The sequence below is a fragment of the Sminthopsis crassicaudata genome, chromosome 1 (assembly GCF_048593235.1).
Source record: "Sminthopsis crassicaudata isolate SCR6 chromosome 1, ASM4859323v1, whole genome shotgun sequence".
NCBI classification, from domain to species: domain Eukaryota; kingdom Metazoa; phylum Chordata; class Mammalia; order Dasyuromorphia; family Dasyuridae; genus Sminthopsis; species Sminthopsis crassicaudata.
This window is the reverse complement of record NC_133617.1, coordinates 352,855,167-352,873,673: the sequence shown is the minus strand read 5'-3', so window position 1 is coordinate 352,873,673 and position 18,507 is coordinate 352,855,167. Positions and strand designations below refer to the sequence as shown.

At 34.0% G+C, this 18,507-nt stretch overlaps 1 protein-coding gene across 1 annotated transcript in view; it reads left to right on the top strand.

The window, feature by feature from the left end:
* Window positions 1-16,103, top strand: part of SLC39A6 (solute carrier family 39 member 6) — a 36,448-nt gene extending 20,345 nt beyond the window's left edge. The window contains 4 exon segments of the mRNA XM_074279224.1: window positions 3,957-4,334; window positions 7,662-7,742; window positions 11,414-11,604; window positions 14,778-16,103. Coding sequence (XP_074135325.1) covers window positions 3,957-4,334; window positions 7,662-7,742; window positions 11,414-11,604; window positions 14,778-14,930 — 803 coding nt within the window. The 3' untranslated portion in view covers window positions 14,931-16,103.
* Window positions 16,104-18,507: the final 2,404 nt, after the last annotated feature.

Below are 18,507 nucleotides of genomic sequence, written 5' to 3'. Positions count from 1 at the left end.
TTAAAACAGCTTCCTAATTAGTCTCATTTCATCAAACCTGTCACCTCCCTGTTCCATCTTTTTTTTTTTTTTTTTTTTTTTTTTTTTTTTTTTTGAGGCTGGGGTTAAGTGACTTGCCCAGAGTCACACAGCTAGAAAGTGTTAAGTGTCTGAGACCAGATTTGAACTCAGGTCCTCCTCAATTCAGGGCTGGTGCTCTATCCACTGCGCCATCTAGCTGCTCCCCCTGTTCCATCTTGTACTCTTCTGTCAAAGTAATTTTCCTTAAGCTCAGATCTGACCTTATAGCTCTCCTATTCATCTAACTTCAGTGCCTTCCTATTTATTTAGGATAAAATATAAACTCCTTTTTAACTTTTAAAATCTTTCACAACTTGACCTAGACCTATCTTTCTAGACTTATTGAACATTTCTTTCCCACACACTGTAATCTAGTCAATCAGTAAGCATTTTGTAACACTTTCTGCGTGCCAGACACTGTGTTAACCACTTGGGATACAAAGAAATGTTAAAGATAATTTTTATTCTCAAAGAGCTCATGATCATATAGACCACTGTATATAAATGCCAGTGTAAATAGGAGGTAATCTCAGAGGGAATTAGGATTTAGAAATAAGAGAGAGCATTCCAGGGATAGGAAATAGGTACCGAAAATGTCTGGAGTTGGAAGATGGGTTGGTTTGTTCAAGGAACAGCAAGGAGCCATGGATTGAAATGTAAATGGGGGAGGAAATAAAGCAAAACATTGTAAAGGAAGGAAGGGGCCAGGTTATTAAAGGCTTTGAATTCTAGAGTATTTTATATTTGTTCCTAGAAATGATAGGAAGCTGCTGGAGTTTATTGCATAGAGGACACTGATATAGGGAGACCTGCATTTTAGGATAATTGATTTGATAGCTGAGTGAAGTCTGGACAGTGGGGAAAGGATTGAATCAAAGAGACTAACACCAACTAGCAAATTATTGCATAAAAAGACATAAAAATTTGTATCAGAGTAGTTGTAGTATCAGAGAAGAGAAGACAGTACATGTAAGAGATGTTACAAAGATAGGATTGACAGGGGGTTGCAATATGTTGATTATGGCAGAGTGAGAGTGAGAAGTTGGGGATGACATCTATGTTGTATGCCTGGGAGGTTAGTGGTACACCAACATTAATAAGAAAGTTTGGAAGAGGAAGGCACTTAGTGGAAAGAAAATGAATTCAGTTTTGTGCATATTGAATTTAAGATATCAATAGGACATTCAGTAACTGGAAATTCAGGGACTTGACCTTAGGGTAGAAGTTAAGGCTAGTTAAGTAGATTTGAAAGTAAACATAGAAATGGTCATTGAATCTATAGGAGCCGATGAGATTAAGGGAAATAGAGGAGCCAAGAAGAGCTCTTGGAAGTATGCACTGTTAATACCCACTGTTAGCAGGCATGGCCTGGATCCTGTAAAGGAAATGAAGTAGAAGAACTAGATAGGCATAATATCACAGAAATTCAGAGAAATGAAGGTGTCACAAATTTTGGAGGCAGTAGTGAGGTGATAAAGGATGAGGACTAATAGGGGTAGCTAGATGGTCTAGTGAATTGAGCACTAACCCTGAAGTCAGGAGGACTTAGCTGTGTGACCCTGGGCAAGTCACTTAACCCCAATTATCTCAGCAAAAAAAAGGGGGGGCAGTGAGATAAAGATTGAAAAAAAGAGTCTTTGGATTTGGCAATTAAGAGATTTTTAGAAAACTTTGTAGAGGGCAAAAATGAAATTGGAAGCTAGAATTTAGAGAGTTAGAAGAGTTGGAAGAAAGAAAGTTTTGAGGGAGTTAAGCCACAAAAGGGAGGAGGTATAGAGGACACTAGCTACTAGGGATGAGTAGATCAAGTGAAGTTTTTTGAGGATAAAGACTTGGACATGTATGTAGGTAGTAAGAAGCAGCCAGGAGACAGAAAAAGATGAAGATGAGTGAGAGAGTAAGAATGATAGAGGGGGTGATCTGCTGGAGAAGATGGATAGAATGGGATCAGTTGTACATGAAAAAGGCTTTGCCTTGGAAAGGAGAAGGCACAACTCTTCATATGAAAATGCGGTAAAGACAGAATGGTTGTCAGAAGACATCTGGGAGATATGAATTGAAAAGGAAGACATTGTTGTGGTTTGTCCTTCTTTCTCCAGAAGGACCATGACATCAGGGAGATGATGCCATGACATGAATTGTGAATTGGATTTAAGTGAGGGCGGGCTGTGCATGGTCACCTTCCAGGGCCATCTGGGTCCGATGGCCAGATATAGATCAGGACAACTGGAGATGACCCTGGATGCAGGGAAAGGCCTTGGCCTTTTTAAGCTAGGGTCTTCACCTGGTCTCAGATTGAGGCCACATCTATTAAGGCTAGTAATTGAGGCAAACTGGCTAGAATTCTTTCTTAAGGACCAGGCCTTAAACCAAAACCAGTCTGATTCTCATTGGCCACCAAGAGGTCCTGGGCCAAGCCCCATTTGGTCATTGTTTGGGGCCTGATTGACTCAAATTGAATGTAAATAACTTATTTCTGCTTTGGACAGAAACCCTAAGGGTCTTCCTGTCCCAGATCCATTCATTCATTTACTTATTTAGATTTTTTTTTTGGGGGGGGGAGGATGAAAGTGGAGATTTTTTTTGTCTTAGAAAGGCCAGGGTTTCTTATTTCATCCAGAGCCATCTCCAGCCATCTTGATCTATATCTTGCCACTGACACCATATGGCTCTGGAGGGGAAGGTGAGGCCGGTGACCTTCTACAACCCTTCCTCACTTAAGTCCAATTCATCTGCTTGTCATGGTATCACCTCCCTGATGTCATACTCCTAAGGAAGGACAAACAACAACCTCTGAGAAGGGGAGGAGAAGAGGGTGATCTCAATGAAATATCCACTTTTTTTCAGTAAAATGTTGTGTGGGGTAGTGACCCTTAGCAAATTAAAATCAAAGTAAAAAGCAAAAAAAAAGGTTTTATTTGTAAATTTAAAAAGGATTATTTATAAGGGCAACTCCCAATAGGCAAAGTGTCAGTAGAGAACTGCAAAGCACAAACTGTAAAACACAAGATTATATAGACCCTAAGGCAGAAGCCCCCACCCTCCTCTGATTTTTTCTCCCATTGTCTAGGGAAGCCCAGGCTTACACTATAAAAAAAAGGAAATTTATGGAGAAACAAACGACTATTAACAAATAAACTTATTACCCATCAAGCACCAATTAGTGCTAATTAAGGGGGGGGGGGAACAGGAGGGGAAATATTCATCCAAGACAATCAAATACCTGCAGCTTTTAGTTATAGCTCAATTTGTTATTGCAAAGTCTCGATTCATAATTAGGGCATGGATAGAACCCACATCCTTATGTCAAGTGTTCACTCAGTTTATCCCACTCAGTGTGATATAGGGTTTTTAAATTGAAAGGCTGAGAAGTTTGAGGAGGGATGAAAGAAAAAGTTTGGCCCAACCACTATGGTTAGTGACTATTGAGTTAGTTGATTAGAGAGCTTTAAAAAGATGGTGAGGCCCAACTGAGATGATGTAGTATTCTCTCTTTGTTCCTCACATGAAATTTGGTGTCTCTTCTTTTGCTTGAAGCCTTTCCTGACTCTGCCTCTAAATAGTAGTGTTCTACTTACCAGATTTCTTGTATTAAACTGTCTTTTATATGTCTGTACTAATGTTATACTACTTTTCATTCCTTTTCTTTGTGCTTGTATCATTAGTATTTACCACAGTGCCTAGTACATAGACAATAAATGGTTGGTTGATTGTCACAATGTGGCCCATAGTCATAAAATAAGAGCCCTTAATTTGAATCTCTCCTTTCCTATTAATATTATTTTGTTTACATTTTAAAATTGTATTTAGACAACACATGTTTTTCCCCAGCTCAATTACCATATTCTTTCCAAATGGACATTTTAAAATCTAAATTCCTTGCTGTTGTTACCTAGGGCCTGAAGGTTATATAGGGGCAGAATCACAAGACCCTGCACACTTCGATTCTCAACAACCAGCAGTATTGGAAGAAGAGGAAGTCATGATAGCTCACTCTCATCCGCAAGAAGTTTACAATGAATATGTATCTAGAGGGTGCAAGAATAAATGTCATTCCCATTTCCATGATACTCTAGGCCAATCAGATGATCTCATTCATCATCATCATGATTACCATCATATTCTACATCACCACCATCATCAGAATCATCATCCTCACAGTCACAGTCAGCGCTACTCTCGGGAAGAGTTGAAAGATGCTGGCATAGCCACATTAGCCTGGATGGTGATCATGGGTGATGGCTTACACAATTTCAGTGACGGTCTAGCAATTGGTAAGTATGTCTATATACATTTTTTTTGAAGTACTAATATCATAAAATATTTCTTTGATCGATAATCCATGTATAGTGTTTTCTTAAGCAGCTAAGATTTTTAAATGGGTAAATATCTAATTTTAGATATTTGTGGATGGAATATGTAATGATTATCCATTTATGACTTTTAAAGTTCATGGATAGCCAAGATATCAATGTTTAATCTTCCCATATCCTGTTTGACCACATCCAGTGTACCTTGCTTCATAGATTTTACATTCCAAGTTCCTGTGCAATATTGATCTTTATAGTATTGAACTTTCCTTTTATCAACAAGCACATCTGCAGCTGAGCTTTTTACCTTTGACCTAGCTGCTTCATTAGTCCTGGAGAAACCTGTAGTTGTCCTCCATTCTTTCCCAGTAGTGTATTAAACACCCTTGGACACAAGAAGCTTATTTTCTGATGTCATCTCTTTTATCATTTTAATGACTTTCTTGACAAAGATATTGGAATGCTTTGCCATTTCCTTCTCTAGTGGATCACCTTTTTTCAGAATGCTCCACTATTGCTTCTCTGTCTTGGGCAATCCTGTATAACATAGCTTATAGTTTTACTGGGCTAAGCCAGCCCTTCTGCCAAAATACCATGATCCAGGAGAGAATATAAAAAATTGCTCTGATTCTGTTTACCTTCCTCTGTATCATTTTATATAATTCTTCTGAGGTTTCTCTGAAACCATCTCCTTCATTATTTCTCATAGCACACTAACATGTAGTCTATCTCATTTACATGCCTTAACTTGTTCTACCATTCTCCAATTATGGATATCCCCTCAGATTCCCATTGTTTTTTCACCTCAAAGAGAGCTAAAAATATTTTTGTACATCCTTAGTTAGAATTTGTTTTGCTGATCCTTCCCTTAACTTCCAATAATCTCCCCTTCCTTGTCTTTCCTTCTTATTTCTCTGTTGAGTTAAATGTATTTCTATACTCAGCTGTATGTATATATTCTCTCCTTTGACTGGTTCAGATGAGTGAAGTTCAGGTGTCAGCCACTGCCCTTCAACCCCTCTTCCATGTTGGTACAAACTATTCTTTGAAGAGCTCCTTGATTTTATGAGATAATTTACTTTTATTTTCTTGCTTTCCTTCTAATGTATTTTTCTTACTTTCCCTTTCCACCAGCCCTGAATTCAGGAGGACCTGAGTTTAAATCTGGTCTCAGACACTTAACACTTCCTAGCTGTGTGACCCTGGGCAAGTCACTTAACCCCGGGGGGGGGGGGGAGAGAAGATCTATAGAATTGTTTGGGTTTACTTTTTCTTTTTCTTAATTCCTGTGTTTGAACTTTTAAGATTTATATACAGCTCAGGTCTTTTCATCAGGAATGGATTTCATGATATTCAAATGGTAGTCTTATGTTTTGTTTTTTTTCCCTTTTTCCCCTTGGTCTATTTTCTTGTTCAGTTCTTTGGCAAAGATACCTTACATTTTCTTCAAATTTTTTGCCAGTTTCTTGACCTTATTTTAATATTTCCTGTTTCATGGAGTCATCAGTTTTCATTTGGTCCATTCTGATTTTCAGTGAGTTTGTTTCTTAGCCAAGATTTTGTGTATGCTGTGCCAAGCTATTTATTCCCTTCCCAATTCTTCCTTCCTTCCACCTTTCTTGCTCTCATTTCACATTTATAAAAGCATTTTAAAGTCTTTTTAAACTCCAGGTTCATTTTTCCCAGGAATTCTAGATGAATTTGTGTCCAAATTATGTTTTTATCTAAGGTTTTACTTACAGTTATCTTAGAGTCGTTCTTTTCTAGTTTTGTGTCATAGGCTATCCTGTCATCTTAATAGCTTTTTATGGTGGAATTCTTTTTTGGCTTGGCCATTCTTTCAGTTTATTTTCTGATTTCATACTTCATGTTGTGGACTGGCTCTATGCACTTAATGACAAATTTGTGATGAAACTCTTTAACGCTAAAAGTGTGTTTAGCAAAACAGTGAAAAGAAGTATAGTAATCTCAAAATGCCTCCAAACATACTTAGAAATTGCACCAGACTGAATCTAGTTGAGGAAAATCCAAGAAAGTTACTGGGCTGTTCCTGTTGCTAATTTGTTGGAGTGTGGAGTGTTATGTTATTCTAGGATCTAGCTGACTATAGGTATCTCTAAGTTATTAATGCTCCTAAAGTAGTCTGATCCAGGGCAGAGTCTTCTGTAAGTTCTTGATCTGAGTTTGGGTGTGGGCAGCAGAAAACTTGTTGAATTCAGCCACTCTCCAGTTGGAAAGTTCAGATTGAGAGTGAGAACTACTTCCCTTTAGTTTGGGATTCTTGCTCTGGTTATTCCTTCATAGGCTTACAAATGAACTCAAAGTTAGAAGAACTAAGATCCCACTCTGCTTTTGGAATTTGAGCCTCCCTACTGCTGCTTTTGAAGTATCAATATATCTGTCTTATCTCCTTCTATTGACCTGAGGAAATAATTCACTGTTTCTTTTTTGAATTCCCCAATCAGGATTCAGTCTGGTGCAATTTCTAGACCTGTTTGGAGAGGTTTTAAGGGGGAGCTCGCTGTACTTTTTCCTGCTATTCTGCAATCTTGACTCCACTTCTCCAAAACATACTTTTAGCATTATTTAGATATTTTGTCATAAACTTGATTGTAAACATCAATAAAAGCAATTAGTAAAGCAATTTTAATGCATGAAATATGTAAACTTTTCCAGCACTCCCTCCGTTTTCATCAGGAATCTTTGTCTCTTCATTGCCATCTGCTTTTCTTCATATATGGCTCTTCTTACAACATTATTGGCATACTCTGTTATTGTGATTATTTTTCACTTTGTGTGTCTGTTTCTCCACATTTCTGCCTGTATAGTTTTGAATTATATTTGTCAATTTTGTTGTTAGTTTCTATCTGATTATTAACGAATTAAGTATTTTTTCAAGTACTTATTAACTTATTTCTTTGGAATATTGTCAACATTTTGGAAAAAAAAACCCTTTTTTAGCTTATATTTTAACTTTTGATTATATTAAGTCATGGGAAGTATGCACTAGGATAATAAGTTTTTCAAATTTCAAAACATGTCTGATTTTACCATCTTGATTATGATTATACCTATGGTTAACTTTACTGAATAGAATAGAAACCAGTAAAGAATAACTTTCTGTCTTACAAATTTGATTTAAGGTTATTTTTTTAATGTCATTTCTTTTTTGGGGTTTGGTTGAAAGTTTTCAGGGTTTTGTAGACTTTATTTTACATAGACCAAAATTTTACTTACCTTAAACTAAATTTAAATTTGTAATTTCTGATGCTTTATGCTTCCTTTTCACAGGGGCAGCTTTTACAGAAGGATTATCAAGTGGTTTAAGTACTTCAGTTGCTGTCTTTTGTCATGAATTACCTCACGAATTAGGTAAGAAACATTTTTAATCTGCTTTTTTAAGATACTTATGTGAGGTGTTCTTTTGCTACTGAACTATCAAAATTTTTAGAATCATTTGTTTCTCTGAATTAAGTCACCAGGTATAATGATTTTAGAGTACCAAATATTGATTCACTTATAGGTGCACTATTGACTTCAAAAGATTATGGTTTGTCTCCCTAAATAGTTTTTTCAATTATCTTCTTTACCAATCACAAGCATCTAAATAAATCCAATCATACCCAAATGAATATGTGACCTCATTTTTTGGGAAAGTTTGTGCTATCAGTGAAAATTTGCCTGCCCATGGTTTGAGACTTAATCAAATTCTCCCATATGTTCACCTAAGAATTTTTTTTAAAGAAATTTCCTAGAGAACTTTTTTGAGTTCACCTGATACCTCAGTCAAGCACTTTGCAATATTCATCTTTTATCAATCATATGACAAATCTTTCTTCTATTCTTATTTGATATATCTTTGTATTTATTTATTTTAAATTAAATTTACTAAATTCCATTTTCTTTCCTTTCTTAATTTGTCACTTAATCTAGTTCAAATTGGCCCCTCTTTCCAGCTCGTCTATTGTTATCATTTTTTCACTTTGAAAGATAAAATTTTTTTGATAAATATCTTTTTTTTATATATCTTCTACTTTACCTATATCACTTCCCTCATTCCCTTCCTTAGAATTGGCCATATTTTATAATGCAGAATAAGAGAAAGAAAATAAAATAGGAAATAAGAGAAAAGGGTTGAGTAAAAGTAACCTATGAAAAACATGAGATTACTTGTAATGTTGCATACACATGGTTCTGCCCCTCTGCAAAGGAGTAGGGACAGCTGTCTTCTGAGAATTATTCCTTGGGACAAAGCTTTGTCATTATGATTTCAAAGTATTTAGTTTTGATTGTTATTATTCTTACCATTCATTGGTACATTGTTGTAGTCATCGACTCTATTGTTTTCTTGATTATTTTGCTTACTTTCTTTATATCAGTTAATGTTATACAAATTAAGAAAGCAAAATAATCAATTTATATCATATTTAACATTTCTTATAGCATAATAATATTCTGTTATACTCACGTATGATAATTTGTTTATAATTTTTACTTTATTTTCAATTTTTTGCTACCACAAAAATTGTTGCTATAAATAGTTTGATGTAAGAAAAGACCTTTCTGTCATTAATTTCCTTAGAGTATATGTTTAAGTACTGGAATCTCTAGGTCAAAATTATGGCATATTAAGTCACTTTCTTCAAATGATTCCCAATAACTTTCTAGAATAGTTGTATCAGTCATCCTCCACCCCCAACAATGTATTAATATTCTTGTCTTTCCACAATCCTTCCAACATTTGACTGTTCTTATCTTTTGTCATCTCTACCAATTTGCTGGGTGTGAGGGGAAACCTCAAGGTTATATTATCTCTCTTATTATTTGTGATTTGAATTGTTTATTCATATACTTTGACCCCATATCTATTTGGGAATAGCTTTTGGTCTTATATAGACAATGGAAATATATGTTATCTTAGATGATGGAAATATATATCTTAAATATCACACCCTTATTAGTGATATTTGAAATATTGTTTTTTATGTACAGATAATCACTTTTCTTTTTATTCCAGTTGCATTTATTTTGTTCATGCAAAAGTTTTTCACTTTCATGCAGTCAAAATGATCTATTTTGTCTTTTGTAAACCACATCTAGTCCTATATTTGCTTATGTAGTCATCCCCTCAAAATAGTACTTCACATTATAAAGCAGCAGTCATCAAAACTGTTTGGTATTGGTTAAAAAATAGAGAAGTTGATAAAAGTGAGAATCAGAAATATTAAAGCCCAGTAATCCAGTGTTTAGTAAACCTGAAAACATAGAACTCCCTATTTCAGAAGAAAACTATAAAGCAGACCAGAGATTCTTTGCTAGACATCTACTCCAGGAAGGTCATTCATAAAAAGGAAGTCCCATATGTATACCAAAATATTTATAGTAACACTTTTTAAGGTAGCAAAAAAATTGGAAACAAAGTAGATGCACATAAACTGGAAATGACTAAACAGTATTTAGTCATATTAATATAATCAATATAACTGTGCTGTAAAAAAATTTTTGAATATGGAGAAAAATTAAATACCCTACATGGACTGATGAAAAATGCAATAGAGTCAGGAAAAGATTGTATACAATGACTATAATGGTGTGAATCATAAATTTAAAAAAAAATGAATTTTGCAAAATTACAAAGAATAAAACATGGCCCTAAAAAAAAGGGATAAGAAAAGACACTTCCTCCCAACCCTTTGTAGAAATAGATCTGCAAATGTGGAACAACATTGTATAGATTTTCAGATTTGTTTTTTAATATTTTTAAGTGATTTGTTTTACTTTTTTAAAAAGTTATTTCTTTTATGCAGTGGCTCTCTAGGAAGTGAGGGGGAAATGATAATAGAAGGGGAGAATGTAGATAATTTTTTTTAAAAAAGATAACAATTAAAATTTTATTTTAAAAATTTACCTCCAGAACTAATTAAAAAAAAAAAAAAAAAAAAACCAAATGAAGATGGCCTAGCTGTACCAGATCTAAAACTGTATTATAAAGCAGTGGTCATCAAAACCATTTGTTACTGGCTAAGAAATAGACTAGTTGATCAGTGGAATAGGTTAGGTTCACAGGACAAAATAGTCAATAACTATAACAATCCTAGTGTTTGACAAACCCGAAGACTCCAGATTTTTGGATAAGAATTCACTATTTGACAAAAACTGCTGGGAAAATTGGAAGAACATAGGATAGTTTACCTCTCAGACCTGTGGAGGAGGAAGGAATTTGTGACCAAAGAACTAGAGATTATTATTGATCACAAAATAGATAATTTTGATTATATGAAGTTTAAAAGTTTTTGTACAAACAAAACTAATGCAGACAATATTAGAAAAAAAGCAATAAACTGAGAAAACATTTTTACATTCAAAGGTTCTGATAAAGACCACATTTCCAAAATATATAAAGAATTGACTCAAATTTATAAGGAATCAAACCAGTCTCCAATTGATAAATGGTCAAAGGATATGAACAGACAATTTTCAGATAAAGAAATTGAAGCTATTTCTACTCATATGAAGCTATTTCTACTCATACTCCAAATCATTATTGATCAGAGAAATGCAAATTAAGACAACTCTGAGATATCACTACACACCTCTCAGCTTGGCTAAGATGACAGGAAAAGATAATGATGAATGTCGGAGGGGATGTGGGAAAACTGGGACACTGATACATTGTTAGTTGAACTGTGAATGGATCCAGTCATTCTGGAGAGCCAATTTGGAACTATGCTCAAAAAGTGCAAACTGTGCATACCCTTTGAGTTTGTTTTTGTTTTTGTTTTTTAACATCTGTATCATAATGGAATGAGAAAATTTTTTAAATCAAAAAGTTTCTTAATTCCAAAAAAAAGTCTCTTTTTTTGTGAAAAGTATAATTTTGTCTGAATAATTTAGTTTTGTTAGAATATGGTGAACTTGGTAATTTATTTCTCTTTAAAATCTAAGATTGCCTTTTTATACACGCATCTTCATACAATTAGCTTTTCATTGTTTTTGTTAATAATGAAGGAACTGCATAATGGCTGTTTTTGTTTCTCACACAGGTGATTTTGCGGTTTTGTTAAAGGCTGGTATGACAGTTAAACAAGCTGTTCTTTATAATGCCCTATCAGCCATGCTGGCTTATCTTGGAATGGCAACTGGAATTTTTATTGGTCATTATGCTGAAAATGTTTCTATGTGGATATTTGCACTTACTGCTGGCTTATTCATGTATGTTGCTCTGGTTGATATGGTAAGTTTTTATGCAATTAAATTATATTCTCCAGTCATAATAACCAACGACTAAAAATAATCAGCAAGAGATTCATTTTGAAAAAGATTTTATACAAAATATAATCATGATAAAATTTGTGAGGTTTGTCCTGAAGAACATCTGCAGCATCTGTTTTTTTGTAGACTATCGATCCCTGGTGTCAGCCCTCTCCTTTCTAACACATGTGACAGTGGTTTTTTTAGGCATTGGCAGTCCACAGTTAAGTTGAGTAGAGTAGCAAACATAGGACAATTAAATCAGTACTCAAAGTAGTAACAAATTGAAAACTTATATGGATAATAAGGTCTCTTTCCTTTAGAGCATTTAAAGGACAATTTAGTAATTGTAAACAAACAAGTTTCTTGAACGAACCTATATAACCACTGCTGGGAATGTTTAAGAAATTCATTGTGAAAATTATCCATGCATATGTACTGTCAAAAAAATTATAATCATAAAACTAATTAAAAAAAAAAAAGAAACTCATTGTGAAACTTCCATTTGTCAAATCTTATTTAATCTTAGCTGAAGAGGAAAGGGAGAAGGGAGAAAAGAATTCTGTGTTTTAGTGCGAAAATGTCTGTATTCTAGCCAGTGGCAATATAGGAAACTGTGGAGTGCAAAGTATCCTTAATTTTGATCTTCAAAGGGAAGAGTGTTTTCCTTAAGATTACAAATATCAACCCTTTGGTACAGAAAAGAATCTTTTGTTTCTGAGGTCTTAAAACCACCCTAGCAATTCTCACAGCATAAAACTATTTAAAGATATATACACAGAGAGGCAGCTGGGTGGCGCAGTGGATAGAGCACCAGCCTTGAATTCAGGAGGACCCGAGTTCAAATCTGCTCTCAGACATTTAACATTTCCTAGCTGTGTGACCCTGGGCAAGTCACTTAACCCCAGCCTCAGAAAAAGAAAAAGGTTAAAAAGGTATATACGCAGAAATTAAGATAACACAGTAACTTAGAACATTAAAATTATATCATGCTCTTTGAAATCTTGGATAACGTGATGGCACAATGGATAGAGTGCTGAGCCTGAAGTCAGGAACTCTCAAATTGAAATTTGGCCTTACTAGTGTATGAGTCATTTGGCAAGTCACGGAATCCTCTTTACCTCAATTTCCTCATCTATAAAATGATCTGGAGAAGGAAATGGCAAAATACTTATGTGTCTGCCAGGAAAACTCTAGATGGGGATACGGAGAGGTGGACATGACTCAAAAACAGCTGAACTATCACAGCAAAATTTGAGAACTACGAAATCAAGGCATTTTTGACACAGCAGTACAATGTTGTGATGAGCTGCATAGAGCTAATAGAGCTAATGGTCTTGATTTCTGCAAAACTGGCTAATTCTCTGAACCAGAACAGAGTAGCCAATGCTGCTGTATTTTGGCTGTGAGCCTCCCACTAGATTTCCCTAGCACGAGGAAGCCTCTCTACCCTGGGTCTCCCCCATTGAAACAGACCTTTCCTGAAGTTCTTCCAGAATATCTTCTGCTGAAACCTTGTTACATTCCAAATATTTGAGTCCTATCCCTCTAAAATCGTTCAGAGGCTTGCTCTGAATCTTAGGGAAGCCAGGAAGAACTATAACAAAGACCTGTCCACTCTCCACCATCTTGGCTCCATTCCCACCCCCCCAAGTTATTAATTCTCTCTATGATATAGTGATTTAGCCTTTATTTCTTCCTAAAGTAGCCCCTGCCCTTTTTAATCAGTTATCTAGTAAAACAGTGTATTTGTTGATATTTATATAGTGCTTTACAAAGTACTTTATGTACATTCTTATTTGATCCTCTTAATGTAATCTTGTAAAGAGTGAAGTTAGAGTCTTAGAATTTTAGAATTAGAAAAGAAAGGCCCTTGAGATTATTTTAATCTGACCCTCTCTTTTCCAGAGAAGTGAAAATAACTGCTCATAGTCACACAATTTAGATCATGCAGTAGTGAAACAAATAAGATAATAAATGTAAAAGCACTTAGCACACTGTCTGGCACATAGTAAGTTCTATATAAATTGTTATTGCTATTATTATTATTATCATTTTATATCAGGATCAATATAGCACACTGCCTCCTGTGTAAATGTAAAAGCACTTAGCACACTGTCTAGCACATAGTAAGTTCTATATAAATTGTTATTGCTATTATTATTATTATCATTTTATATCAGGATCAATATAGCACACTACCTCCTGTTTAATTCTTTCTTACATTATCAACATAGGCTTCCTTTGAAATTGCTTGTATTGTTACCAGTTCTATCTCCTAAGGCCAAATAAAACAAGTGTGATCTCTTAAAAGACAACCCTTCAGATATGGGAAAATGCTGTCATGTGTCTTTAACACTCCATTCAAGTTTCCCATCTCTGGACTTTTCCCAACTTCTCAATGTAACTTTGTCAACTATCACCTAAAATTTGAGTATAATCTGACTAGCATAGAATTTAATGGAGCCTGCGATTTGGAGATTGTACTTCTATGAATTCAATTATATAATCCTAAATTTTACCTTAAATCCATAGAAGCAAGTCTTGCCATTCTGTTTGTACTTATTAACTTTTCATTTTAAGCATAAGTTTTATTTTATGGAATATTATTTCCATCAGTCAAACATGAAAACCATAATAACCTAACTACCTGCAAATATTATTTTTCATAAATGTATTAGAACTATAGGAAATCTTAAAAATAATCTAGTTCGATATGTTTGTTTTAACAGATTATTAAGTTGAGGCCAGGGAAGGTATTAACTCTCTAATAATACTAGTGGTGGTGGAGCCAGGAAATATACTAAAATTAATTTAAACTTCAAATATTAGAGAATAAGACTATATTATAATAATATGCCTATATTACAGGTTAACTTTTAAAATTGGTTTATTTATTTATTATGTATTACTTAGGGAAAGAATGGTTTGATTCATGATAACTCCAAATATGTGCAATGGATTATATTTAAATGTGATACTACAGTTTTATAGGATGTATACTTTTATCCTAAAGCTTCTATAAAAATCATTTATGAAATCATTATGTGGCAGTGTTGCCATATAAATTAACATATTATATAATAAATTGTTCAAAGTTAGTATCTACCTGTAGGGCTGGATTTTATCATTGTAATGATTCTTTTATTTTTTTAGGTGCCCGAGATGCTTCACAATGATGCTAGTGACCATGGATGTAGCCGCTGGGGATATTTTCTGTTACAGAATGCTGGGATACTACTGGGTTTTGGTATTATGTTACTTATTTCTGTGTTTGAACATAAAATTGTATTCAGTATAAATTTTTAAATTGGGTCATTAATGTTAGAATAAATCTTTTCTACTTATTTGTTGCTCTATTTCATATATAGGTCATAGGGGAACCGGGTTTTGTTTTGTTTTTATTTTTTTATGTGCTTCATGAGTTTGTACTTAGTAGTACTTGAAATTTTGTATTAAGTATTGCTGTTGGTTATGACTGTAAAATTGGTTATTGAAGTAACAAAAGGTACATTTTAATGATGTTTTAAGTTATTTTGTTCTGGAAATATAACTATGATGTTAGGGTTCACCAGTATTCACAGCTTTGCTGTATGGACAAGTACATGGCATGGCATGATCTATATATAGTTCAGTTTAAAAAAATTTTTTTTCTCTGATTTCTTCATAAAAAGTTTTCTAACATTGTTTTGCTCATATCAAATTTTAAACCTCTGAAGTTTTTCTGTAATCAGTTGGAGTCCTCAATATCCTAAGTTATGCTATCTGTGGGAGATGAAAGATTTATACTTGAATTTGAATTCAAGAGATGAGAAGATGTAGATAGTTTGTGTTGGGGGGGAGGGGGAAGGACCTATAAAGCAAGAGTGGTAGTCTGGGAGTGTTATATTATAATTACAAAAAATTCCCTGTTTAGCAGGTGAGGAAATAAAAGAATGTGAAGGCTTTGAAGTTGAGTGAAAGTTTAAAGGTTACATTGAAGAAAGAAGGAAAAAAAAAATTGGGGGCATTGATGTTTTAATATTCGTACTATACTCAGGTGTATATTTAGCCCTCTTTTTCTAATAAGAAAAAAATACAAATAGCTTGAATGAAATCATTGTAATACCAAACAGTATAATAGTTGACTGGAAACTCTTAAGTCATAAACCATAGTGTGCTGGGATACCAGGTTTAGACAGGAAACTCTTTCTTCTCCAGAATACTTAGGAAATGGATGCTTTTATTACATGTGACTTTCCCTACATGCCTATACCTACACTGCTAATTTTTAAAGAAATAGAATACAATTACTTGTAATTATAGCTACAAATTCTAAAACCTGGAAACTGTTGAATACATTTTGATCTTTCTTTGCTAATTAAGACATTCATGATCTTGGGTCAACATTTTGGACATTATTATTTCACGGTACTTTAGTTGTGACCCTGTGGCATGTTTTGATAAGTTTGTTTATTCTTTTTAATAAATCTTTTATATCAATTTCTTGTCATTTGTATAATTTTCATAAAATGAAAGTGGTAAATGTGTAAATGCAGAGATTCTACACTATTGTATCCTGGCTGCCTTTCTGTAAGCTCATATTAAAGACTAAAGAATCCTTTGCCAAATTTTGGCTTCTTTATCAGAAACACTGTGGGTATTACTTCTGTTACCTTTGAAATTCAACTTATACTACCCAAGTTCTTTAAATGTTTTAACCTGGATTTAAAGGTTTGTCCATCACCATTTAAAAAATTTTGTGCTGCTATCATTTATTAGGGCAGAGGTTCTTGATCTATTTTATGTCATAGATCCCTTCTACGGTTGACATCAAATTTGGTTAAAGTGTAGCAATCCACATGAGGTATTTTTCAAGTATAGATATAAGATCCTCTAATTTTATGTTCCTAATAGATTGAGTAAAATAGCAGAATACAAAATAAATCTCAATAATCATCATTATTTCCCTAAAGTGCTAACAAAAGCTAGAAAAAAATGATAATACCTACACAATGCGCCAAACATCTAGGAGTCAGTCTGCCAAAATATGCCTAGGATTTACATAACTGTAGCAATCAAGTACTTTTTAGAGAATTAAAGATATCTATTTGGAGGAAAGTTCACTGACCATGGTTAAGTCATATCAAGATAAGATTAATTTTTTTAAAAAATCAGATTTTAAATTTCACTGATACAGGGAACTCAGGTGAAGAAATCTCTTTTATCAATGCAGATCAGGAATTAGAGAAGACATTAATTAGAAAAGATCTGACTTTTGGCATGGTGGTCTGGCCTGATTAGGCAGCTGATAAGGAGAATATTGGGTGGAGGGCCTCTGTGGGAGTGAAACTAGGGTCTAAGTGTGCTGACCAGACATGTCCCAGGCTCTGACTATGAGTGAGATGGCAAAGAAGCAAGGACCTTGCTGGTTGTGGTCAATGCAAGAAAACTAAGTCCCTGCATTCTAGGGCAGGAGGGGGTAAGCTAATGCTTGAGCCACCTAAGGAACTACAGGGGACAAAAGTGTTTTTGTGTGATCACAGTTCTGGTGGTGGCTCAGTGATAGGAGTATTTGAGGTAACTTATAGACCAACATATAAGCCAGAGGAACAGTGACCATACCTAACTTTGGATTATAGAATACTGGAAGAACCAAGAGGTTAAAAAGTTCCCAGATGGAACTTAGAAAACAGCCAGAAAACCCTGAAGCCTGAGATATTCTCCAATCTAGGAGCAGAATCTGATTCTGACATTAAATTAATAGCCAAGAAACAGGCCATTTAGGAGAAAAAAGAAAAGTAAGAACAGCCTTTATAGCTCATTTGGTGATAGAGATTAGGGTTCAAACTCAGAAAAAGCCAAAACAGCTTTTTGTAAAGTTTCAAAGAAAAAGATAAAATGATCACAAGCCCAAACAGTTCTTGAAAGAGCTTCAAATGGACTTGTTTAAAAATCTAATAAGACCAGGACCAGATGGATTTATATGTGAATTCTTCCAAACATTTAAAGAACAATTAACTCCAATATCATATAAACTATTTGAAAAAAATAGGGAATGAAGGAGTCCTACCAAATTCCTTTTATGACACAGACATGATACTAATATCTAAACCTGGTAGGATGAAAACAGAGAAAGAAAATTATAGATCAACTTCCCTAATGAATATTGATGCAAAAATCTTAAATAAAATGTTAGCTAAGAGATTACAGAAAATCATCCCCAGGAAAATACACCATGACGATGTAGGATTTATACCAGAAATTCAGGGCTGGTTCAATATTAGGAAAACTATTAGCATAATTGACTATATCAATAACCAAATTAACAAAAATCATATGAGTATCTCAATAGATGCAGAAAAAGTATTTGATAAAATCCAACATCCATTCCTATTAAAAACACTAGAGAGTATAGGAATAAATGGACTTTTCCTTAAAATAGTACCATCAATTTCAAACCATGAACAAGCATCATATGTAATGGGGATAAACTAGAACTATTCCCAGTAAGAATAGGGGTGAAACAAGATTGCCCACTATCAATCACCATTACTATTCAATATTGTATTTAAAAATGCTAGCTTTGGCAATAAGGCTTGAAGAAAAAGAGATTAAAGGAATTAAAGTATGTAATGAGGAAACCAAATAATCAATTATTGCAGATGATATGACAGTAAACTTAGAGAACCTACTAGAAATAATCCACAACTTTAGCAAAATTGCAGGATACAAAATAAATCCACATAAATCCTCAGCATTTTTATACATCACTAACAAAATCCAACAGCAAATTAAAAAAAAAAAAAAATCTAATAAAGATTAAGGAAAAATTTGGAAAATAAAGTAATGAAAGAAAAGAAAAAATCAAGTGGAAAGAGATTTTAAAACTTACTGAAGAAGATAA